Here is a 25,966-nt window from a genome sequence, read left to right as displayed (position 1 = left end):
TAGTGTTTATTTTGGCTAGTTTTAACCATAGTTTCTTTTACCTTTTGTTTTCAAACCTCTAACAAGAAAGAATCACAACTTAGGAACCAACATGAGTCTTCATTCTTCATCTAGTGTTAATGGTGAGGGTTCTACTCCTAAGGATCCCTTGTATAAGATATTTGATGAGTTGAGATCCCTTAAGTTGTGGAAAGAAAAACAAGAGAGAAAAGAAAAAGGAAAAAAAGAGTGGAAGAAATAAATAAATCAAGACGAAAGAGAGATAATAAAGGAAGAAGAAAGAAGGAAAATACTAAAAGAGTTAAGAAAAAAAACATGTCACCTATAGTAGTCATGACTCTTGTAAAAGCCTAGGTGAAGAACTTCGTGACTATTATGAAGGAAGACATAGGTCACATCTTAGACCTCACTCCCATATGAGAGAAAAGGAAAGAAAGCCTCAAGAGGCTAACATTAGCCTACCATACTTCCATGGGAAGGACAATGTAAAGGCTTACTTAGATTGGGAAATAAGGGTAGAACAACAACTTAAAAGAAAATCTACTTCAAAATCTTATGGTTCTCACTCTTATCCAAAGAAAGACCAAAGTCTAGGCATCTTAGGGGCAGCACCTTGTAAGCCCAAAGATGATAAGGGGAAGACAATAGAAAAGCAACCCCCTAAGGCTAGTATGCAAGAGAAGTCTAGCTCTATAAAGTGCTTTAAATGTCTTGGAAGAGGATACATTACTTCTCAATGCCCCATCAAGAAAACTATGATTATGAGGGGCTAAGACATTTATAGTAGCCAAGATGAGGCTACTACTTTACCTTCCTCTAGTGAAAGTAAAGAAGCAAAAGGGGAATGATCTAGCAAAGAAATTTACCCCCAAAGAAGAAGGACAACCTTTAATGGTTAGGGATGAGTGTAAGGAGGTAAGTGTCTCCTCCTAGAGGTTAGCTAAGAAGGAAAGTCATTTTGCAATAAAGACAAATATTAAAGAACCCTCTTAGACAACCTCCATATCTTCTCTTTTGTAAAAAGGCACTTGTTAGCACTGCCTCACCTCTTGGGCTTGATATTATTCCTCAAGTAAAGGAGTTGTTGGATGAGGGTTTGGTTTGTAAGAGCTTAAATCCTTGTACTTTGTTGGTGCCCAAAATAGGTATTATTAGGCCTCAAATCCCTAAAATAGGTTATATGATGAATGTGTTGAGTGGTGCAACCCTCTTTTGTAAAATCACTCATGCGCCCAACATCTTCAAGATTCGTGTAAATAGGGACTTATTAGGTAGGTTTGTTCTTATTTTTGTTTTCAATACAAACCTAGGTGCTCATATGGAACACCTTAGGTTTGTCATAATTTTTTGTAGGAATAACCAACATGAAAATAAAGAAAAATGTATGTTTTATTCCATTACTTTCCTTAACTTTTTAAATAGTGATCAAAGGGTTCCCACAGACCCTAAGAGAATAAAGGTCATTCCTGAGTGGCCCATTCCACCAATTTTAAGGGAAATTTGGGATTTCAATGACTTAACAAACTTTTACAAAATGTTTGTCCCATATTTTTCTATAATTGTAGCACTACTCATTGAGTTGGTAAGGAACCATGTTCTCTCATGGGAAGATGGCTAGGAAAGGGCTTTTCAGTCCTTATCCTACTCTAACATACCCAACACCACTAATACATATGTATTTACTCTTTTTACAAGTGTTGAAGAAAGAATCCCTGAGTTTCAAGAACCTCAGGATTTGAGGTCAAATCCTTTTCAAGAAGGACAAAATGATGCAATTCTACCCCCCCCCCCCCTTAAGGTAGATTTTGGGACCATGGGCTAAGTATGAACCCACTTATCTTTGTAAATATTATATTAAGATTTCATTATTTTTGAGCCTTGTATTTAGGGCTCCACAATGTAGGTAGGGTATCCTAGAAATGTAAGACTTTTCAGCCCTTATATTTTAGGGCACCTAGACTAGTTTTTGTATTAGGGATAGTTTTGTAATTTCACATGCATTAAGTGAATATTTGATGTGTGTGTTGAGAAATAAATTTAATTGAATTGGGAGAAGTCCAATCCAATTAAATTTTAGAGGGGGAGGTGAGCATTTGCTTGCTACACCCCATTGTCACATCATATAGTCATACTTTGTGCATGTCCTTCATGCTTTACATGCCTCATGACACCTAAGCACACTTAGTGGAAAATCTTGGACTTGATCTTGGATTAGTGGGCTGAACCATAGCTAAAATTCACTAATCATAATTAGTGAAATTTTGGCTCTAAAATTTGACTCCACAAATTCAATTTCAAATTCAAGTGAAATTTGAATAGAAATTCAAATTTTCCTCCAATTTGGTGTGACACTTAGGCTATAAATAGAAGTCATGTGTGTGTATTTTTTCAACTTTGATTATTTGAAAATTACACTTCAAAGTTCAGACCTTAGTTGAGGCACAAAATTTTGTATTCCTTCTCTCCTTCTCCCTCCACTCATCTTCTACATTCAAGCTCTTATCCATGGCTTCCTATGGTGGTGAGCTTGTTCTTGACTCGTCTTCTCCTTAAAGTGGCGTCTCCAATCATCTTTCTTCCTTCTTCATTTTGTTGCCATTGATCTTCAAGAAGCAAAAGACTCCATTGATGAAGAAGATCCATGGCCTACAAGCTTCACATGGAGCTACGTCAGTTTGGTATCTCTCTTACTTTCTCAACTGCAATTATTCTTTTGTTTGGATTATTTTATGTTAATTGTGTTTTTTATTTGTAAACTTTGGAGTTTGGAGTTTGGATTTTGAATTTCAATTCTGCTCTTCGTTCATATAAAATTGAGGGCATCGATCATGCATGGCAATTGGCAATGCCAGCTCTATTTTCTTCAATGTCGGAAGTAAATTAACCTCTTTTGACACATAAATGCTTCCCTTTGCTGCATTTTTATTTATTAATTAAATTAAAATGATTTTTATTCAACAAAGGTAATTCCTAGCAAATTATGTCTTGTAGGATATATATATATATATATATATATATATATATATATATATATATATATATATAGTACACTAATTAATAAAAGAATGTACAAGAATTACATTTTATGGTACAATCATGTTAATTTGGAGATTGTCATTTCCAGATGAGCAATTGTATTTCATGGAACTCTGGATTAATTGATGACCAATGCATGAAATACCTATCAACACCCGGTTCAATCCACCTACTCACATGCATGTCCTAAGTACATTTTCAATATTTTATGCTAAATCTATGCCTTACTCATTCAAAACTATCCACTACATAAATAATGTGTCATTCTCTAAATTACTTTGAGAGGTGTTGTGTTATTTGCATATGGGTAAATATTCTATGTCATTATACTGTCATTTAGTTAAAATTCTTAGAGTAAATTGTTGACTTTTACAATATGTGATTTTTTATTATTAGAGTAATTTTTTTACTGTGATAATTTATAAGAACTACACTCTTTGCTTATTTCTATTGCTTAATAGTAGTATATGAATAATGTCACTTATATAAAATGCTATATAACTTAAGTTTGATATCGAGTAAGGAATTTATGTACCCGCTAGTACTCCCTCTGTTCCATAATATAAGTCATTTACAAAATTAATACTACATAAAATATTTTTTCCCAAAATTATTCTCAATCAATACTTCATGCATTAATACAACGTTCTTTTTAATTCTTGTGAATTATTTTTCCTAAGTCACTAGTATTTACTCATGCATTTATTTCATTGATTAATACTAACACCTTTTTTAACGAAAATGTTTGAAACCCAATTCAAATTTTGTTCTATCTGAGTAAATTTCAGTCTCATTTAGGTTCGGATTAAAATTTTGACGGTAAAAGTAATTTCAATTAATTAGGTGAAGTGGTAAGATCTTAGTCCATCAAGTTTGTTTATGAATTTGTCATTACTAATGAGTTGTGTAGTGGAAATAAATGAGTAGGAGTACTATATATTTAATTAGAGATAAAATAATATATTAGAAAAATCACTAATATTTTTTTAATGAAATTCAATAAATTAATTGTTTTTTAATACATGTACAATAACTTTAAACAACTTATAAATTTTAGAACGGAAGGATTACTACCTTTGTCTGAATAAGAGTGTTGTGTTGTTGTTTTGGTAAGCTAATAGAAATCCATTTTTGGCTATTTTACTATTTCATTTTTCATATTTGTAATGTGAAATGTGGTGATATGTGCCTTGTGCCCACTTCTGCTTGTCCTTTAATTTGTCTTCTGATTTGGGAATTTTAAATTTTCACAAGCCACTAGTTTTAATCAGATTTTGATACTCATAAAGCCAGAGAATAGCCACTTGAAACTCAATCTTAACAACAATGATAATAGCTTCCTCTGTTGAATATTTTCATCAATCTCCTCTCTTCATAATATTGTCATCAATCCCTTCACGAAAACCTAGCCACTTGAACTCCTCACCTTGCTCTCCTTGTATTTGTTGTAACATACATAAAACGTTATTCACACACTCATCAACCTCATCCTTTTCTCCTAGCTCCAATATTACTTACTTTTACTTTTACACTCCATCCCCTTTCTCTATTTATTCATCCATTCTCTTTTTTTAATTTTGAATTTCGGTAATGATATATTTGAATATCCCAATATTAATTTAAAAAAAACTCTTCATTTGTCTCTTTCTTTTTGTCAAACTAAATCAAGTATTTATTATGAATGAGTTTGTTTAAACTAATTTTTTTTAAAATAATTATTTATCTTAATAAAATAAACAATTTAATGTTTTTTTAGCATGTTTGTTTAAACTATTTGTGCTTATTTTAAGAAGCAAATCACATTTATTTCTTAAAAAAAACACTTATATAAAAATATTCATTTTAAAGTTTTTTTAAAAAATTTAAACAAACTCACCCTATATATATTATTTTTCTCTATTATTTCGTTTTCTCTCTAGGGTGTGCAAGAATAATTTTTCTCTCTCTATTTCTTCCTAGTATATAAAGCCAAAGGGTACCCCCAAACTCTTGTCTTCATACTTTCTACACCTTCACAAACCATCATGGTCATGAGCAGCAGCATCACATTTTCCCTCCAAACAATGACGACTACATTGGCACTGAGAACTACATGGTCCTCCAAAACACAAACAATATCACAGATAACCATAAGTCCTTCAGATACAACGATGCAAGAAACAAAATCAAGGCCAAGAGCAAAACCAAAACGAAAATGTTCCCTCCCTATATACCCTTACTAGCTAGAACTCAAAACCTGGCCTCACACATGCCATGGGTGTTGAAGAGGTACTACACAAACGAGGGAAGGTTGATTCTGAAAGAGGAGAAGATGAAGCACCACGAGTACTTTCGTGCACATAGGGCCAATGGTAGACTCACATTGCACCTTGTTAACGTTCCCTTTGATGGCCATAATGAGTACTTTGAAGAAGCAACACCATCTAATACTCCACATGATGAAGAGGTTCATTATCACACTAATATTGTTACTAGTAATGATAGGTTTGATGAAGTTGAAGAGAATATGGCTAGTTGTTAATGATGAGCTTTCTATGGAACATGATAGTGATGTTGTTGTAGTTGGTGGTGGTAGAGTCAAGTGTTTGAACTGCAGTAGTGTGAGAACAGGTCCAACGTGTAACATTTTTGGGTTGCCTGTGCTTCCGATTAGAACGGTTCATAGTTGATTAATTAGTGATCAGTTTATAATGAATTTTTTCGTTTGTAGTTTTGGTTTATTTTGTAATATTAGAAGAAATGCAATTGAATTTGTTAATCTTGTTTAGCATTTTGCTTCTCATAGCTACCTATCTAGCTAGGGATATTGTAGCTCTTGGCTTAATTATTAGTTGTAAGGTTCTTAACTTCCTATGGCTTAAGCTTGTTTCATTTCCAACCAATTTAATTTTGATCAATGCCATGTTGCCAATATTTTCTTTCGGAAGCTTGAATTATTATTATCTTAATTAAGTTAGAAAGAAATTAACCATGCCTATAGTAATATCACTTGTAGTCTAGGACTAACTAGATATTCGTGATTTGCCTCCATTCATTCTTCAAAATAGAGCAACCAATCAAACCTTAGGAAGAGTTAACTTATTTCTAGTTATCAAGAAAGATGCCCGACGATCTTGACAGCATGGACTTGAAAATTTCACATTCTCATGTTTATAAAAATAGGTATTTTAAAAGAAACAATTTACTCAAAGAGAGTGTAGTTTCAAAACAATTTTCATGACTTTTGCCACATATGATAAGGAGACGTCATATTGAGTGACGCTTTACCTGACACCCTCTACCCGCCCCCCACATCTATATATATATATATATATATAATAAAAAGAATAAGAATGTAGAATTAATTGAAAATTTTAAAACACATTTAAATAAAAACATTTCAAAAGGTAAAAGGTTCACATTCGCTTAGTGAAATCATAATAGAACTTGTTCAAATACTGATAAAATCATCTCAGCTCAAAACAAGACTGCTTATTCTGAATGAAAAGAAGTCACACTAAAGCGGAAAACATAAAACAATTATATTATTCATGGAATTATAACATATAAAATAAAACCCTATGACCCAATATCACATTTATCAGAGCATTTCCCTGGCACAGACTAAGCCTCTCTATCTCCAGTATGGAACTCATCATATACTGGCACCTAAAACAAAATGGCAATCAACCTAAACACAAACACACACCAAAGTGAGTTATCACATTTCTAAATAAGATACAGATAAACAAAGACGAAATCAAAATACATTATAGAATTATTTATAACATAACTCAACTTACTACAGTCCTCGTCACTTCACCACTTTATCATTTAAAATTCATCATAGAAATCACCAATTACATTACACATGAATCATACACTCCAAAAAATAGCACCAAAACATCAGTCGTTAAACTCAATGAAAGAAACACAACCATTATGAAACAAATACACTAGACTTAGGCCTACATGCAATGTGGTGCCATTTTCAGTAAAAAAACCTCGTCGGACGCTTAAGAGTACATGACAAGACTTGTCTCACAATGGGTAAGTCAGGTTACTCTCATTAAGTAAAATCATAGGGAGACTAGTCAGGGTCACTCTGTCTTGTGAGAATGCTTCAATCATGTGGGATCGACACAGGCTTAAAGGAGCACTCAAACTGAGTGTATTTATCCCCAAGGCCTAGACTTTGAGAAATCCATCAAGGTCTCTCCCTCCTGATTCAGGTCCAACCCAGAAAATATTTTAACACACAGACTCTTCCTATAAACTATGCAATACACATAACTACTCAATTGTTTTTAAAATCTCAATTATTTTCAAAAACGATTTTAACTCGTCGTGCCTTAAGTAATTAAACTTGCGGATTTCCACACTGAAACCCATCACAAACTTATCGCGCATTAACTTGTCGCCTTTAAAGGATCTTACAATTGTGTGATTGCATAATTCATAGCTAACAACTCAATACATACCACATCTCAACACCCATGTATTTCACAATTCATTACATACTAAAATTTATCACTTACATAAAATCTCAATCATAATTTCATAATTCCAATAAAACAATTTATCACACCTTATAAATCATACACATATCACCCAGTAATAATATTTACATGGCACAAACCATGTATAAATTAAATTGAACTATATTATTTTCAATTAAAAAGAACTTTTATAACAATTAAATTAAAATGTAGCAAAAGTAATCATTATTAAGCAATAATTTCTACAACTTTATAATTTCTATAAATTTATTCAATTTATTATTTCTGTTACTTTTATTATTTAAAATATTTTTAATATATATATATATATATATATATACACACACACCCACACATATAACCCAAAGGAAAAGGAAATCAGTGCCACACAAATTGGAACACCACTTTTTTTTTCTTTGCAATTCGTAAACATGAATGTGCAAATCAACAAAACAATTAGAATTAATTCACTGTAAGAACGTGCAAATCAAATTGGAATGTCACTTTCGATTATATACATATGATTGTTATTATATAATTCAAATTAAAATCAAAGCATTGAAACAGGTAAATAATTCATGTGAAATCAAAATTTGTAACATATGTAAATAAATCAAATTTGCACAAGTGAAATCGAATCACAATGACAAGCGAAAAATTTAGGAAAAATAGAGCTTAATTTTAAAAAAAGAAACAACCCAAAATAACTCAGAATTGATCCTTTAGGGATCTCTATGTATGTTCATTCTAATCTCCAAGCGCGAGTAACTCATCCCTTACCTCGATGTAGTTGTTCAAGCGTTCTCCATTAGCAATGGTGACGTTTCTAGTGCTTTCTAGAGCTTCTCCTCTAAATGCTCTGTTAGGATTCTTGAGAGTCAGAGAAAAAGGAATATAAATGTTTTCTAAAGCAGAAGTTACCTTGAATGAGGTCTCTTGTTGTGGTTGTCATATTTTTTTTATATCACTTAAATTATATCTATGATTGATGTAAACAAGTATAAAATCTATGTAAAAGGTACTTTTTTTTACATTGGTCATAAATATAACCTATATGACAATTAAAACATGAGATTTCATTAAAAGTGGCTCCTTCCGCTGCAAGACATAAAACAAATATAAAGTGACACCGAGATTGGTTTCTCCTACATATTATGTGACAAAAAATATGTCTTGTAAATTGTTTCCAAACTACACTCTTTGAGAATATTGTTTTTTTTTATATAAAAAACATCCATTTTTTTGTCAAAAAGTCCCGGACACTCTTTTTTGAAGAATAATAAAATTAAGCCGAAGCCAAGAAAAACATGTTGACAAAAAACATACATTAAAGGAGAGTTAATATCTATTGAATATATAAACACATAATCAATGATCCAACAAATTACACATGTTTAAGGTATACATATATTTTAAATAAGGTATTTGGTTATTTTTAAAATTAATTGGCCGCACTCTTTTTTAAAATGATGATTAAATAGTATTGAATTTGGATGCTACCTTGTGTAAAAAAAAATATCGAGTACTACCACAAATAGAAACGTAATGAAATGGTATTTTTTTAGATGAGTTGAAATGGTATTTTCCTTTATTATTAAAAATTCCTATTTTAATACATTTATAATTATAAAAATAACCTTAAACTTTTGAAGGAAAAATATTTCACGTAAACATTAAAATTGTTGTTTCATGTGATTAATTCATCAAACATTTTTTCATAACTTAGTTTCACCAAACACTCAAAACTATTTCAGTTTAACCAATAATATTAAGTATCAATCACAAGTATGCATTTGCTAGTTACTTGAGATGCATTACTTTTCATAGATGATACATAATTACATATTGTCTCATACCAAAAGAAAAGAAAAGAAAAGAAATAATCTGTCGTACCTCCCTCTGAGTGTGTCATATTTTTAGGAGGCAATAAACTAAGAAATTCTCTCTTTCTCTTTCTCTCTCTATATACTATATATTCTTTATATTTCAAAATATAAGTCGTTTTAGAAAAAAAAACCAACTTTTATAATATAAATTGTTTTACAAAATTAATATATATTACAATAAATATTTTTTTTTCTAAAATTATCCTCATTCATGCATTAATACAACAGTGTCTTTGATTCTTGTTATTTCTTTTTCCTAATTCACTGTATTTACTCATGCATTTATATCATTGATTAATTCCAAAAATCACTTGATTTTTCACAAGTAACACAAGATACAATTAAGTTAAGTGATCCATTAAGTTTGTATAAAAATTTATTATTACTAATGAAAATTCTATGTAATGGGAGTAAATGAATATGAATACTATTTAATTAGAGATAAAATGATATATTAGGAAAATTATTGATATTTTTTATGAAATTCAATAAATTAATTATTTTTCTTAATATCTATATAGCAACTTTAAATGATTTATATTTTGAAACGGAATGAGTAATATTTTGGTATATGTATGTAAGCATGCCTTTTTTTACAAAACAGTAAACTAATTAAGAATTATATCTGTGCTTTTGCCTCGGTCTAAAAGATGAATTGTATTTCCAATGACTACAAATTACGTGCAAAGCCATTAATTTGCATTTATTCGTCTTTGGATGAAGCTCCAACCCACCTCTATATAAAGTAATATTGTGAAGAGCTTATGTATTTTTCAACAAAACAAAAAGAAGTTTATGTATTTCAATTAAGTCCAAAAAGAGTGAGTGATTTGTGGATGATCCCTTGAGTGGGTGCGTGTTATTCTTAAGTGAGACCATGTTGAAGTTTATATATAAAATAATAGCTATTTGGGGAGAATTTTAAATTCTTCATAAAACTTATAATCCTATTTGGAGATAGCGGATGTTTTTGTTGATTTGTTAGCCAAACCATGTAAATCACATATCTTCTACTTTTTCTTTTTGTGTATTTTTGTATTTTTCTCATTTTTCATCCTTAGTGTGTGCGATTTTACCAAACAATACAGACATATTTATTTTAGGAGTAATTCCTATCAAATTTATTTCATTTAATATTTTTTTAATTACTAGCAATAACTTTTATTAATGCAACCATTAAATTATTTTTTTATTAAATAGATTAAGTTAACATTTGTTAAATAATTTAAATTTTTTGTTGATATTCAAATAATTAACTTTATTTTTAACATGAAACATACTTTAATCATATATGCCAATTTTGATTATAAAAGGTATAGACTTATAGATGCTTAATTTATTTAAAATGAAAATAGTTATTATTAAGAAAATGTTATATTATTTTAATGATTAAAATTTTAAATTTGTTATATAAAAAATTAAATTAAAAAATGTCTAAACTAAAATTTATTCTTAGAATAAATAAATTCCTTTATATTTCTATATTAGGATATAATCTAGATATTTTTATAACATGAAGTAATATATTAAAATATTTTTTGTTGAACATGTTTTTATATATAACATATATAATATGTTTTCTTACATTTCATTATAGGAAAAGTGATGTTTTGATGAAGTAGTCGTACCCACATTTGGATATTGTCTTTTTTTTTTTAAGGGGATATTATCTTGTATATTAGCATATTTGTCAATGAGGTTGACTTTTCAGTAAAAGAAGATATTGAAGAGACATAAATACATATATCCACATAAATATATCTATCAATATCTTTAAGTAGAGGATGGTAATGAAACATCAGCATCTAGCAGCATGTATACCGATGGAGATAGATGGTCAGAATTTTGATGGAACTTAAGACTTATTTGATGAAATAATTAAAATAGTAAAAAATGACTTAGTACAGGATCCGCTCCGTTTATTTACACTGTTTTCTTAGTTGGAGTATATTACTATTTAATATAAAAAATGACTGTAAAATTATTGGTTTAAAATTTAATTCAAGGATATTATTTTGTATTTTATTATTTAACTTTAAAAAAATTATATATATATATATATATATATATATATATATATATATATATATATATATATATATATATATATATATATATATATTTTAAACGGCGGATGCACCTATTGGACTGTGGGGATAATTGTCTCTACAAGATTTTTTCTTCCGTGATATATGTATAATAAAAATATATAAGAAATAAAATAAAGTGAATAAATTGATACTAACTTTATTATTTTATTATTTTCATTTTATATAGTATTGAAAATAAAAAATTTTAGAACATTTTCAAAGTATAAAATACATACATGACAATTATAATTTCTAGAAATTTGAGTATTTTAAATTTTATTTGTCATGACATTATGTATTTTATAAAAGCTTGTGATATTTTTCTTTGGCTTAAATGTAATTTTGGTTCTCTTATTTTTTAAAATTCATAAATTTGTTCTCTTTATTTTAAAATAAAGACATTTACTTCTCATATTTTTTTAAAATTACAGCTTTAATTTCTTTATTTTAAATAGAGACATTTAGTTTTTACTTTTATAAAATTTATGATTTTGATCCTTCCAAAATATTAATTAGCAAGAGATTAATTTAATGAGACCTAAATTTAGTAATGTGACACAAGATTATTTATTTAATCCATATCATAATCAATGTTAATATGTTAATGCTCAACACTTTTAGTTTGACTAAATGACTAAAATCCCAAATTTTGCAAAATTGGAGGTTAAATGTCTCTATTTTAAAATAAAATGACTAAAATTGTAAATTTTGAAAAATATAAAGACTAATATCTCTATTTTAAAATTGAGAGACCACAATTGTATTTAAGCATTTTTTCTTTTGCATAAATTATTTCTTGTCCCCCTAAAAAAATTTTCTGGATCTATATATATATATATATACACACACACACTTATATTGGGAATGCTAATATTCATTCTATTTGGTATGCATTAACACTCAACACAAAAAAAAAATGATATCAAACATAAAAAAGTTCTTAGTCTTATTAAATGAAGGATATTTTGGAGATAGTCTCACTAAACAAGATATATGTAAGTGAGGTTTACTTATATTTGAGACCAACAAATAAGAGACTTTTGTTGTTTATAATTGAGGCTCGAAAAATTAATTGTGGAGGAAAAAAGACTTCAACATATTATTAGCTCATTGAAGGAGCTTGTAGAGATCACAAAAGAGTGATGCATCTTATTAGTCATCACATTTCTAAATGAGGGAGAAAATAGGAGGTTTAATCAGGATGGCATCAATAATGGTAAACCATTTATTAGTTTTCATTACTGTTGTGAACATGGACGAATTTGTAGTACATAATTTTTTTGAAATTAAAGATATAACACATTTTGGATACATTAATAAAAAATCATAAAAGATTTATATATGGATGTAAAATTAAATACGTGTTGGTGTTAAAATGCAATTATGGAGATAATCTTGAGTGTTGTTAAAACATTGTAAATATGCATATTTTGTTTTAGCAAACATTGTAAACACAATTGTTGAGTGACAAAATAAATTTATTCAATAAAAGAATGGTTTGAGCAAAGCCAAAACAACACAAATAGAATACCCTATCAAAGTCAAAACTACACAGACAGAAAGACCTACTTGTTGGAAAAACCTATAAAACTATCGGAAAGGAGTTGTCATGTTCAAAGAAGAGGAAAATGGTGTGTATTGCTCTTGTTTTTTTTTTTAAAGAAAGTAGAAACATTTTATTTATATTTGGACATTTTCTGATTCTGAAAACCCTAAATTTAAAAGAACAAAACTATAAAATATTAAAAAATTCAAAAAATGGCTCAAGCCGTATCGAAAACAACTTAAGTTGTATCCAACCATCTTGAGCCGTATCCCAGTCGTGTCCTAAAATTTTTGTTAAAAAAATGTATTCTTCTTGGATTTGTATTTAGGTGTATTAGAGACGTATCTGTGTTCGACACAAGTATGACATCAATACGTTTCCAGTTTTTGTGTATCGGGGCTTCATAGGTTTAGATTATAGCTTTATGTAATATGTATATTACTCATCTTCATACTACTTTACACACAACTCAAACTTCTTCTCTCTCGCTTATTTTTCTTCCTGGATTACTTTTGTTCTTATTAGTTTTGTTGCCTTGGTTAAACTGAGAGGTTTCGATTGTATCATGTGGAGATTCCATGGGATACTAAATATAATCCCTTTAGGGTAGTGCATCTACATGCCTCAAGAAATTTGGTTCATGTTATCAACTTTGGTGACTACAAAAGTACAACAAAAATAGGATAAAGTAGAGAAGAAAGTGATATTTTTTTAGTATAACATAGGTATTTTTCACTGAAGGCAATCGTATTTGAGTCGGATATGATCATTGCATGCAATAAAAGTCTTATTTTGAGTATTTAATGCAATTGCATATGTAGGACTGAAACTCGAGACCACTAGTTAAGCTCGAATAATCTCGTACTAATTGATCTATGCACTTGGTGAAGTTTATATTCATAGACTTATATATTGGTTTATCCCCTAAATATCATGTGTATAAAGTTTTCTTCATTCTAATTGTTTTGTTTACATCAATACTTGATATCCAAGATAACTTCTTGCTTTTGGAATATGTTTTCAATAGTCTTGAGCATGCTGTTTTTGTTCAACACACATGTGTTTTTTAAGGTTCTTATTTGTTTTGCATCTTTTGATCATATGTAGCTTCCTGTCTATTTACTTTTTGATAATTTTCTATTCAAATTGATCTTTTGATCATGCATAACTTCTAGTCTTGCCATACTTTGATATTCAAAAGGCATGCATGTTCAATTGAACATGCTTTTGATAAAGTTGTTTTTTATGAGCAATCTTTGATCATTTTGAGCTCCTAACTTCAACATACCCATGAATGATGCCTATCAAGCTTAATTTATTCTTTTAGTTATTTGTTCCAACATACCCCAAGGTGTGTGTAAAACATAACCTTTATGTTTCATTAGCTTCCACCAATCTCTATATAAATTAAATATAATAGTGTCTTGGCGAATTCCCTTCAAGATACAATGGAGGTTGATATGATTTGTACACACGTCAACCGTATCATCAATGTATTTTACATAATAATAATTTCCTTAATTCTACCAAGGAAAGGAAGGAAAATGATTTGGATAAAAAAAATATGATATTTCTATGTTTATGTTGTTCTTTTGTGAACCCTAAAAATATTTTTTATATGTAAATTGGTTCTATTTATAGACCATATCATGTTTTTTAGAAAAAAATTAACCTTTCAATTACATAAAACAAATATAATAAAAAATTACTAGTATTCTTGTATTGAATTTTTTGGTATAACTTTTATACTGACTTTTCTATTTATTTATTTATTTTATCTCATTTGATCTAAAGATGAGTAGTTCATGAAGGTATAAAATTATTTCGGTTAACTATGTTTTTTTTTCTCAAACTTTTTAAAGTTCTTATTTTTAGTTTTTCAAAAAAAAAATTTGATTTTAGTCTTGATGTTTATGTTCGTTTTCTTTTCTCGTCCTTGCCGTTTAAATTTTTCATCGTGTGCTGACAGTTGAAACTTTAGACCAGAAGGATAAAAAAGGAAAACATCAAAAACTAAAATCAATTATTCTTTTTATTGAGGTACTAAAAATAAAATTTTTAAAAAGTTTAAGGAGAAAAAAATATATTTAACCCAAATTATTTTCAATCAAATATAGACAGTACAGAAGAAGACAAAATTGAGATCAATTATACACAATAAGGTGTAAAATAAAAGCTTCTCTGGCGTAATGACCTACAAATGAGGGTGAAATATAAAATGATTTTTACTTTACTTTAATTAATTAATATATTATTGTTAGTGTATATAATGATTTCTTAGTCACACTGACTCACACACCACACCACACCACACAAGAGAGAGGAAAGAAGCAAGCAACAGACGGTCCCTTCTAACCTGTACATCCTTTTTCTTCTTCTTTTTTAATATTAATCACTTACTCAATTCTCTCTTAGTTTCTTCTTTTCCCATATGTTCTGTTCTTCGATTTTTTAGTGTGAAAAAATAACTCGGTTGTGGGTGCTTGAAGTTTCAAGCTTATTCGGTGGAAAGAGTTTCTCTTCAAACCCGTTCCTTCATTCATTTGGTTGAGTTTATTTTTTTTTGTCATTTTTTAAGTTAATTTTCCAAATATACTAGAAAAAGAAGTTGGATTGTGGGGATGTGAAAAAATATAGTGGTGTAGAGTTGTATCTGTGCAACTAGTTTCAAAATTTGTGTTTATTTTGGTTATTTGGCCATCACAATTCACAACTGGGTTCTCTGCAATCTGCACAGTTTGATTTGATTTTATTATTATTATGAGTGATGCATCACTTTTTTTTATTGTTAATTTGGTGGGTGAAACTACCTGCACAGATAAAGCTGAAACTGAATCAACACATTAATACATATCTGATATTTTAAAATTGAATTAACTAATCAAGAAAGAGAGGGAAAAGCACACTCATGAAGCCATAAAATGGTGAAAAGCGTGGTTCATGTGAAAGAGGGAGGGGCTGGAGTGTACCTAACACCCATGTAATTTGGTTATCTCTGCTTTTGTCATTTTGAGGTGTGCAGGTGTCATATTAATTGGAGGGTGTTTTTATTTATTTATTTTTCAGGAAAGATTATATTGTGTTCTTCAACTATGTTTTCTTGCAATTGTATGTAATTTCTTAGCCTTAGGAAGGCAATTCTGCAATTTAAAGCCATGTCAAGGAGGGACTATTTGATGTTTTGTTATTTTATTGTATCAAGCAATGGGGTTGTTGCATGCTTTTATATATGACTTTCTGGCTCTTTTGTTGTTATCATGCTTTCTCTCAGTGTTAAAGATATTTGGTAGATGAATGTTTCTAATTTTCCTGTTCTGAGTTGTTTCTGCAGTTATTGACTTAATTGTTATGTTCATTAGATAGTGTATTTATGTTAACTTCTAGTTCTCACCGAGCATGCTTGTTATCCTACACATGCTGGATGCTTCCTATGCCTTTAGTTTTACAGCAGCTAGGGGCTGAAGTCAATTTTTCTAACATGTATTTGATGCAGATATTGAGCTTATGGGTTCTTTGTTTAGTATGGCTAATACCAAGGCCAATCAAAGTGAGTCTAGTGAAATCTCTCCAAACGAGACCAGCAAGAGGCAAAGAATGTCACCTGCCTCTGTTGAAGAATGTCCAAGACTTATTCCTAATCTCCCTGATGAGTTATCCCTTCAGATTATTGCTAGACTTCCTAGAATTTGTTACTATCATGTAAGGCTGGTGTCTAGGAAGTGGAAAGCGACTATCACGAGTTCGGAATTATATAAAGTAAGAAAAGAGCTTGGAACAACTGAAGAGTGGCTATATCTGTTGGTTAGGATTGGACAAAATAAACTCTTATGGCATGCTCTAGACCCCCGTTCTCGAATATGGCAGAGACTTCCTATTATGCCTAGTGTTGTTGATGAGGAAGATTCCCAAAAGGGTTCTTCTGGGCTTTGGATGTGGAACATGGTAAAAGGTATCAGAATTGCTGAAATTATTAGAGGTCTGCTTGGACAGAAGGATGCATTGGATGACATGCCCTTTTGTGGTTGTGCTTTTGGAGCTGTTGATGGATGTCTTTATGTTCTAGGTGGATTTTCTAAATCTTCAACTATGAAATGTGTATGGCGATTTGATCCGATACAAAATGCGTGGAAGAAGGTGAATTCTATGTCTACAGGTAGGGCTTATTGTAAGACAGGAATCTTAAATAACAAGCTTTATGTTGTTGGAGGGGTTAGTCAAGCTGGATTGATTCCTCTTCAATCTGCTGAAGTTTATGACCCCTTCTCGGATACATGGTCCGATGTACCTAGTATGCCGTTCTCAAGAGCCGGAGTCCTGCCCACAGCTTTTTTGGCTGACATGTTAAAGCCTATTGCCACTGGGTTAACCTCGTACAAGGGAAGGTTATATGTTCCCCAAAGTTTGTATTCATGGCCCTTTTTTGTTGATGTTGGGGGAGAAATATATGATCCTGAAACAAATTCATGGATGGAAATGCCAAATGGAATGGGTGAAGGGTGGCCAGTTAAGCAGGCAGGAACCAAATTGAGTGTTGTAGTGAATGGTGAATTATATGCTTTTGATCCTTCAAATTCTGTGGATAGTGGAAGGATCAAGGTATATGATCAAGGAGAGGATGAATGGAAAGTTGTTATTGGAAAAGTCCCTGTATATGACTTTACCGAATCGGAGTCTCCATATCTATTAGCTGGTTTCCATGGAAAGCTTCATTTCATCACAAAAGATGCCAATCATGATATTTCTGTTCTGAAGGCTGATCACTGCAGTAATGTGGATTCTTCACCATCAACCTCAGCACCTCAATCACCCAAATACATGGAAGATGAATTGTTGCGAGAATCAGCTGAAACACATGAAGCTGTTTGGAAACTAGTTGCAAGTAAGGGTTTTGAGCAGGCTGAACTGATCAATTGCCAAGTTATTGACATCTAGACTGATACCAAGCAACAAATTTGACAGCCAAGATGTCAGTTTACCGTAAGTTATGCATCATAATGGTGAATTCTGTAATAGTTTGTATTTAGTTAATATTTTTATCTCAGGTAAATATGTCCCATAGAAATTTTCATCTTTAACAATGATCTGCTTGTTGCTAGGTAAATAGTCAAATTTATCAACAGCAGAATAGTATTTTAAACTATTCACTCTGTACTAGAATTAACATTTAAATGGGCAAGTAATGATACTTGCAGAAATTTAACATACTCTCACACAAGTCATGATTTGCATCGTTTCATGATAGCTTCTATATGATTCAAGTTGTGCACTTAATTGACATAATATTTGCTGCTATCACCTACTAATGTAGAGAAATTTAAATCAGGCATTTCTCTCCGAAATCTGACATATAATAAAGCCACACACTATGTAGATGTACCCAACTTATCAGTTTGTTCGATTTAGACATGTTCTTGCTCAAGCGATTTCCAACAATATTGTCTGTCCCCTAATAATAATTTAATGACTCGAAATGTTGAACCTACTTATGGAACGGGAAATGTTTAATATCTCTATTATGGGATGTTCATAGCTGCTAACATTCATATTGAGATTTTTTTAAAGCAAGATATTATGTATGGGATAGAGGGGACAGGAGATCTGCGTCAAACCGACAGTGCTTATCTGCAAGTATCTTGGGATTTCGTACCCAAAATGGGTTGCGTTATTGGGTTGAAATATGCAACTCAGCCCAATTTGTTTTTGAGGGTTATGCAGGCCACTCGTCAAATTGAACCTGTTTTGTTTTTTTAATTGTGGGAATTAAACATGATACCAGATGATTTATGAACTTATTCATCCTGTTTAATTAATTGTGTTAAACTCCCTTAGTAAATTAAATCTGTTTTTGACATCCCTATGTACGTTGCATAGGTCAATTTTAATATGTAAATTTTATGATTATAATTTCTTATCATAAAAAAATGTAAAAAATTATTCACGTCATATAATTGAAATGAATAACAATCTATATATATATATATATAATAATAATAATAATAATAATAATAATAATAATAATAATAATAATAATAATAATAATGATAATAATAATAATAATAATAATAATAATAATAATAATAATAATAAGAAAATATTCATATAGTAAGAAATACAAATTATACATGAATTTATAAACATAATAAAATATACAATATGTATGCTAATAGAGTGAAATCCACCCATTAATAAAAGGTGAATGGAGAGCATTTACATGAAAGTGAACATGAGAGAGTAGAGATACGGATGCAGATGGTTTTACATGTTTATATATAGAGAGGGATGGGGCTAAATCTAGTGGAAAGGAGTTAAATTTGATAGAAGAGATGATCACATTTAGACTTAGTGATTAATCATAACTTGAATATGATTGTTTTTAAAAGAGGATATCCCCTCTGGTCTTGATTATAAGCAGAAAAAGATATCATATTTATTAAAAAGATTAATTAATTTCATTAAATTGTATAATTTTTAATTAAAAAAACACTTTTATTAAATTATCTTTTATTAAAATTTGATATCAAACATAAAAAAGTTCTTAGTCTTATTAAATAAAAAATATTTTGGAAAAAGTTTCACTAAACAAGATATATGTAAGTGAGATTTACTTACATTTGAGACCAACAAATACGGCTTATAATCAAGACTGAGATAATTAATTATGGAGAAAAAAAGACTTAGCTCATTGAAGGAGCTTTTAGATATCACAAAGAGTGATACATCTTATTAGTCATCACATTTCTAAACGAGAGCAAATAGGTTTAATCGGGGAGTGCATCAATAATGGTAAACCATTTATTAGTTTTCATTACTGTAGTGAACAGGGACGAATTTGCCGGGGGGATTTAATACCCTATTGATGAAACTTTGAATTGAATTCTCAACCCCTCATTGAAATGCATGCGAAGCATTTAGTTGCATACCTACATATTAGCCTTTAAATATTTACCTCTAGTTTCAAATATAAAAAAAATAAAACACATTTCTTTTTTAAAATTAATTTTTTAAAACTAATTTTGCCTTATTTAATGATTGTTTTGAAGGATCTCCTAATTATCATATCAGATACGAAAATATTAGATACGAGATAGTCATGAAGTTAAATTTATCATATCATCGTTGTGTATATGCATATATGTATTAGAGGAATGCCGAAGTATTAAATGTCAATATTAAGATTAACTCAATTATTGTTTTTGCCTTTGATTCACAACTGCATAAGGATTTACAGACAGAAAATATGTTAGTAAATATTTGTTTTATAATTTAAAATTTATAAAAATATGTTACTGATTTTGTTTTTATAAAATAAACTATTTATTTTAAAATTTGTTAAGTAAAATTAGATTTTTTTTATATTTTGTAAGATTTTGCTTTAATGGGTGAATGTAATTTGTTAGGTATTCGTTAGTTTGTTTTCATATTTGTAAGTTGTTATGTTTTTTTTTATACAAGTACATCAAGGACATTTTCTTTTTAAGGATAATTTTTGCGCACTTCAACTTAGGCTAACAAAATTTTTCCTCTTGAATTATTTTCCTTTATGTTTATTGTATGATATAATGCATGGTTGATTCATGTTCTGAAGTTATTTTGCTATTGTTGTTTAGTTTAAGACTTTGCATTTTCTTCTCATTTATTTCTTTTATTTTATTTTAATTTTCTAATAGTCTTAGAGAGAAAAATCATTTTCTTCTTGCATAGTCTTTTCTACACTTTCTACATTAGCATCCTGTTTTATCAAAATGTGTGTAATGGATATAATTGAGTTTCTTTCTAGTAAGCCTAAAAAATTAATAGATGAAAATGTAATGTATTATGCTCCATTAAAAATGTTTTGATTATATTATTTCATTTCTTTAAATTTTAACTTAGTGGGAGATTGTTGGAAAATATTTTCTTATAATTTGAAATTTAAAATTAAAATAAATTTTCTTTATCAATTATGTTTTTTAAAGATAAAATGCTTTTAGAATTAGTTTCCGTGAAAAACTAAAAGCATCCCACTACTTTCATTCCTATGTTAGAAAGCTATCTTTTACTTGGTCAAATTCACTTGTGAATTACAATTCTTTAAAATTAGGAAGTTTGTTGTTTGGTTTTTATTTTCTATTGTTTAACGTTATTGTTATTGCTGTAAGTATTTTGTTGATACACGTTGGTGACTGGTTACCTCTCTATATATAACTCATTGCTAAAAAAAAAATAAACATGTGAAAATACAACACACAAAACAATAAAATGAATACTTGGGTGAAACTTTATATTCTGCATGTCATATTCTTAATAGAGTACCTTATAAAAAAATTGAAAAAAAATCCTTATGAGCTATGGAGAAAAAGAGAACCAACTCTGAAATATCTCAAAGTGTGGGGTGTCTTAATAAAGGTTAACATCCTTATTAATAAGAAAAGAAAAATTGGACCAAAAACAGTTGATTGTTTGTTGGATATTATTTGCATAGTACTACTTATAGATTCTTGGCTATTAATTCAAAAGTGTCTGAAATTTCTAATGGTACTATTATGGAATCTAGAGATGTCACTTTCTTCGAAAATGTTTTTCCATTAAAAAATAAATTGTCTAAATTTGTTTGTGACACTTTTTGTTCTAATTTATCATCTTGTAGTAATGCTAATAAGGACATTGTTTTTGAACCTAGGAGAAGTAAAAGATCTAAAAAGGTTAATAATTTTGGTTCTGAATTTTGCTTTTTTCTACTTGAAGATGATCCTGAAACTTATGGTGAGGCCATGAGGTCTATTGATGCACATTTTTGGGAAAAAAACTATTAATGATTAAATGAGTTCTCCTAAAACTAATAAAAATTGGATTTTTGATTCTTATGAAACAAAATCAACAAGTGATTATGTCTTTACTTTAGCTGGTGGTGCAGTATCATGGAAATCTGCTAAACAAATTATTATTTCACGTTCTACTATGGAAGCAGAAATTATTGCTTTAGATATTGCTACTAGTGAGGCTGAGTTTCTTAAAAATTTGTTATGTGATTTGTCATTATTGAATAAGCCTATACCTCCTGTTTCAATGTAATGTGATAGTCAAGTTGCTATATCTAAAGTTACTAACAAAAATTTTACTAAAAAAAGAAGACACTTAAAAGTGAGAGTTAAGTCTATCAGAAATTTGATTTCTCATGGTGCCATTTCTCTTGACTTTGTCATGTCAGAAAATAATATTGCAAATTTTCTTACAAAAGGGTTGACGCGTCAACAAGTATTTGAGTCGTCGAGGGGAATGGGACTAGAGTCCATTATTTAGTTACAACAATGAACATCCGTCTCTGTGGGATTGGTGATCACATGAATGGAGTTCAATGGGTAACAACGAAATTGCTTGTTGACTAAAGTACACCAAAATAAAATTTTGCGGAGTTGTTCCATTTCTCATTCCTTTGAAGAGATGTATTATAAATTGTAACAATATTAAGGTTGAGGTATTTATATATGTGTATTTTTTGGTAAAAAAAATACCTCTTAATGAATCTGATGACAATTATTGTAGGGGTGGAGTCACAAACCACTATTTGAGGATTCACCTAGTGAGTGTGGTGGTGGGGCTGCCACTGTGAGATATGGACTAATTTGTAAGTGACACTTACGAAACAAGATATATGTGCAAGGCCGTGTAATGTCGTACCACTGATTAGAACCTAAATGAACGTCAACATTATAGGGATTGTGTATTAAAGTCCGGTTAAAGAAGGTGTAGTTCAAAATAATTAAGTCATTACATTTTCTCGAGTGGAAGTTCATAAATACTAGGCATAAAGCTCACACCCGGAAGGTTCCTTATACCGAAATACAATATCACATGCTACTTCTTTTATGTTTCTATACAAATTATATTTAAAAAAAATAGTTTTAAAATTTTAAATTATGTGGAGGGAATGTTAGTAAATATTTGTTTTAGAATTTAAAATTTATAAAAATATGTTACTCACGTTAATTCTGTCTTTATAAAATAAACTAGTTATTCTAGAATCTGTTACGTAAAAGTAGATTTCCTATGTTTTCTAAGATTGTGCTTTAATGAGTCAATGTAATTTGTTACGTATTTGTTACGTTTGTTTTCATGTCTGTAAGTGGTTACGTTACCTGTAAGTTGGTTTCCAATGGCCAAATTTTTGTTGTTGCATAAGGGAGTCTATGCCTATATATATGTCTTTCCTCTTTTCTGAAAAACACACAAGCAGAACAACAATTTGATTTCTTTCTCTCTAAATTTTTTTCTTCATCTTCTTATAAAAACTTATTTTTGAGAGCAAGAGCATTGTTAAGGTTCGAGGATCCTTTCGCTGAACACGATTTTGGGAGAGGAGTGCAATCAGATTTTTCTACCAGTGCAATAAAGATATTTTCTCTCTAAGGATAGCGTTTATGTGCTTCAACTCATACTATTAAAATTCTTCCCTTGAATTATTTTCCTTTATGCTTATTGTATAATATAATGCATTGTTGATTTATGTTCTGAAGTTATTTTGCTAGTGTTGTTTAGTTTAAGACTTTACATTTTCTTCTCATTTATTTTTTTTATTTTATTTTAATCTTCTAACACAATAAACCTCTCAAAATGGGCCTAACTAGTTGGGCTCTGTCCATAAGATTAAGAATGACTCAGACATGGACTCCCATTAGGTGGAAAGGGAGCAAATGATTAAATTAGAGTTTGAACGCATGAATTAAACATTTTAATTTTGTAGATTTATATATATATATATATATATATATATATATATATATATATATATATATATATATATTTTACTTTATAAAACATAATTTAATTTAGTGTTTTAAATATAAATTTAAAAAAGATTAACTATTATTCGTGATTTGAGAGACAGTATTTTTGAAATAAAAGACAAAAATTGTTGACATACATGAAATAAAAGACACCCATCTGGAAGTGGTTCCCAGTTCGCATCCCCAGCATCAATATGTGAATTTTGAAGCCAGTTTGATGCATAGATTAAATCAATACTACTTGATCTCAACCTTTTTGGTTGAATTTTAGTTAATAAGATTCATTGCATTGCATCGACGGAGAAATTAATTTCTGGCCAATTCTCATTGTCTACTCGCTGTACTCTAAATTGTCATCCACCAATAGATTATAGAAACATTTTTGTTTAATTGGGAAATGATTTTCCGTCACTAACTCAAATGATCCTCGCCGCTCAAGCCTCAATGGTAAGTAAAACAGAGTAGCATAATTGCCAAATACCATTTTCCGGTACAATAATTGCCAAATATTAATTCAGGGAATTACAACAAGTTCATTCCATTTCACAAAAATGGGAGGGTATGCAATTATACATAATAATGACAAAAAGAAAAAGAATAATCTCTAGTACAGATGAAAAATTGAAAGAAACATTAATTAGTACTTAAAATGTATAAAAGCCCAACATCGTCAATCATGAATTGGCAGCAGCTAGGGTTTCGTTGTAATCTGAAATTCGAGAATTTTTCTTGTGTTGCTGTTTGGAGACCCATGAGAAACACCCACTTGATGTTTTATCCTCGGAACCCGTTTTGATAGTAGAAATCTTCATGTTGGAGTTTTTCTCTCCCTCTTGTTCTTCTTGTGCTATCTTTTTCATTTTTTCCTTGTATATCTTCCGTGTCATGTATGCTTCAGCGAGACCAAACCCTGGCGTAGCCATGCCCAGATAAATTAGAATTATAGGAAACAGTATGATATGATATCAGATATGGAAAGCTTGTTTGTAGCAAGAAGAAGAATGATGTGGTTGATTTATATAGACTTGTACAGGCTTGGGGAGCAAGGAAAAAAAAATAGTGGTCCAACCTCAACAGTGAATTTTGTTGTTTTAAAGTCGTCGTAGGACCATCATTTAGCAGCGTTTTTCCTTTTGGAAATTGCTTCAAGGTACAAATTAAATTGTGTTCGCCATATTACCTATGAATGAATAAACGTACCGTGATTCTCTTTTGCTTCTCTCTAGTTGGATTCCTTCTTTTTTCCTATTCTCTCTCTCTCTCTCTCTTTTTTTTTTGTGTGTGAAATCTTATCCTAGTAAGCAGCAGTGTTGTTTTCTTTTGCCCATTCTATTTTTCTTTTGAGAGACTTGTTATTTAATTTAGCAAATATTATTTTTCTTGCTCGCTAATTCTGATGTACATTAGTTAATTAATTGGAATCTTAACTTTATTGTGCATTGGTCAATTTAATTCTAAGCATTAAAAATCAAATGGACGGATGATTCTCAATGATTTGAGAATCAAACCGAAGATGATTAATTAAGAAAGTGAACTACGGGAGCTGGTTCTGTGGTATTTTTATTATATGCACACACTCTCTCTAGATTTTTTCCAATATACACCATTTTTTAGTTTTATTTTCAATCTACACTTGTTTTCTAATTGTAGTTGGAAGTCGAGTTTGGCCACCCCGACTTCCGTAAGTGGCCTTTTTTTTTAATTCAAAATTTTATAAAATATAAATATTATTATATAAAATTTTGTTTAATTAATTTTAAAATTACTTATTTATTTAATTAAATTTTATAATTTTGTTTTTAATTAATTTTTTTAATAAGAAAATGATATTATTAAATATAATTATTTTTCTTTTATTATTTAATTAATTTAACATATTTTTTAGGTGAATATTTTTTTTAAATCTGAATGTTGTAATATAATTATTACTAATATAATTATATTTATAAATATAATTAGTTTGTTTATGTTATTAGATTTAATTAAAAATGATAAGACTTTTTATTTAACAATTTATTTATAGAAGAATATTATACTGCATTATCAATAAAATACTTATACAATCACACTTGGTTAAGGAAAAACTTAAGATGAAGATAAGTTAAGATAATTATTTCTGTTATGACCATGTTGTCGACAAATTCCATATTTTTTTTTACTTTCTCGT

General features: G+C 29.6%; 3 protein-coding genes across 3 annotated transcripts; 2 read left to right on the top strand and 1 right to left on the bottom strand.

The window, feature by feature from the left end:
- The first annotated feature begins 5,128 nt into the window (after positions 1–5,128).
- LOC102669450 (uncharacterized) lies at positions 5,129–5,557 on the top strand. The gene has a single exon (XM_006595154.1). The coding sequence runs from the start codon at positions 5,129–5,131 to the stop codon at positions 5,555–5,557; it is 429 nt and encodes a 142-aa protein (XP_006595217.1).
- A 9,766-nt stretch (positions 5,558–15,323) lies between these two features.
- On the top strand, positions 15,324–18,251 carry LOC100787256 (F-box/kelch-repeat protein At1g22040). The gene is made up of 2 exons (XM_003542545.5): positions 15,324–15,394; positions 16,530–18,251. The coding sequence occupies exon 2, from the start codon at positions 16,541–16,543 to the stop codon at positions 17,966–17,968; it is 1,428 nt and encodes a 475-aa protein (XP_003542593.1). The 5' UTR covers positions 15,324–15,394; positions 16,530–16,540; the 3' UTR covers positions 17,969–18,251.
- A 6,015-nt stretch (positions 18,252–24,266) lies between these two features.
- Positions 24,267–24,785, bottom strand: LOC112998750 (uncharacterized). The gene has a single exon (XM_026124910.2). The coding sequence runs from the start codon at positions 24,720–24,722 to the stop codon at positions 24,474–24,476; it is 249 nt and encodes an 82-aa protein (XP_025980695.1). The 5' UTR covers positions 24,723–24,785; the 3' UTR covers positions 24,267–24,473.
- Positions 24,786–25,966: the final 1,181 nt, after the last annotated feature.

This window comes from Glycine max, chromosome 13, assembly GCF_000004515.6.
Source record: "Glycine max cultivar Williams 82 chromosome 13, Glycine_max_v4.0, whole genome shotgun sequence".
Taxonomy (NCBI): domain Eukaryota; kingdom Viridiplantae; phylum Streptophyta; class Magnoliopsida; order Fabales; family Fabaceae; genus Glycine; species Glycine max.
The sequence above is the reverse complement of the archived record's forward strand: the minus strand, read 5'-3'. Positions and strand labels throughout refer to the sequence as shown.

Bases quoted from the DNA above. Each gene is read 5' to 3' on its own strand.
- LOC102669450 (XM_006595154.1), top strand. From the start codon at position 5,129: ATGGTCCTCCAAAACACAAACAATATCACAGATAACCATAAGTCCTTC.
- LOC100787256 (XM_003542545.5), top strand. From the start codon at position 16,541: ATGGGTTCTTTGTTTAGTATGGCTAATACCAAGGCCAATCAAAGTGAG.
- LOC112998750 (XM_026124910.2), bottom strand. From the start codon at position 24,722: ATGGCTACGCCAGGGTTTGGTCTCGCTGAAGCATACATGACACGGAAG.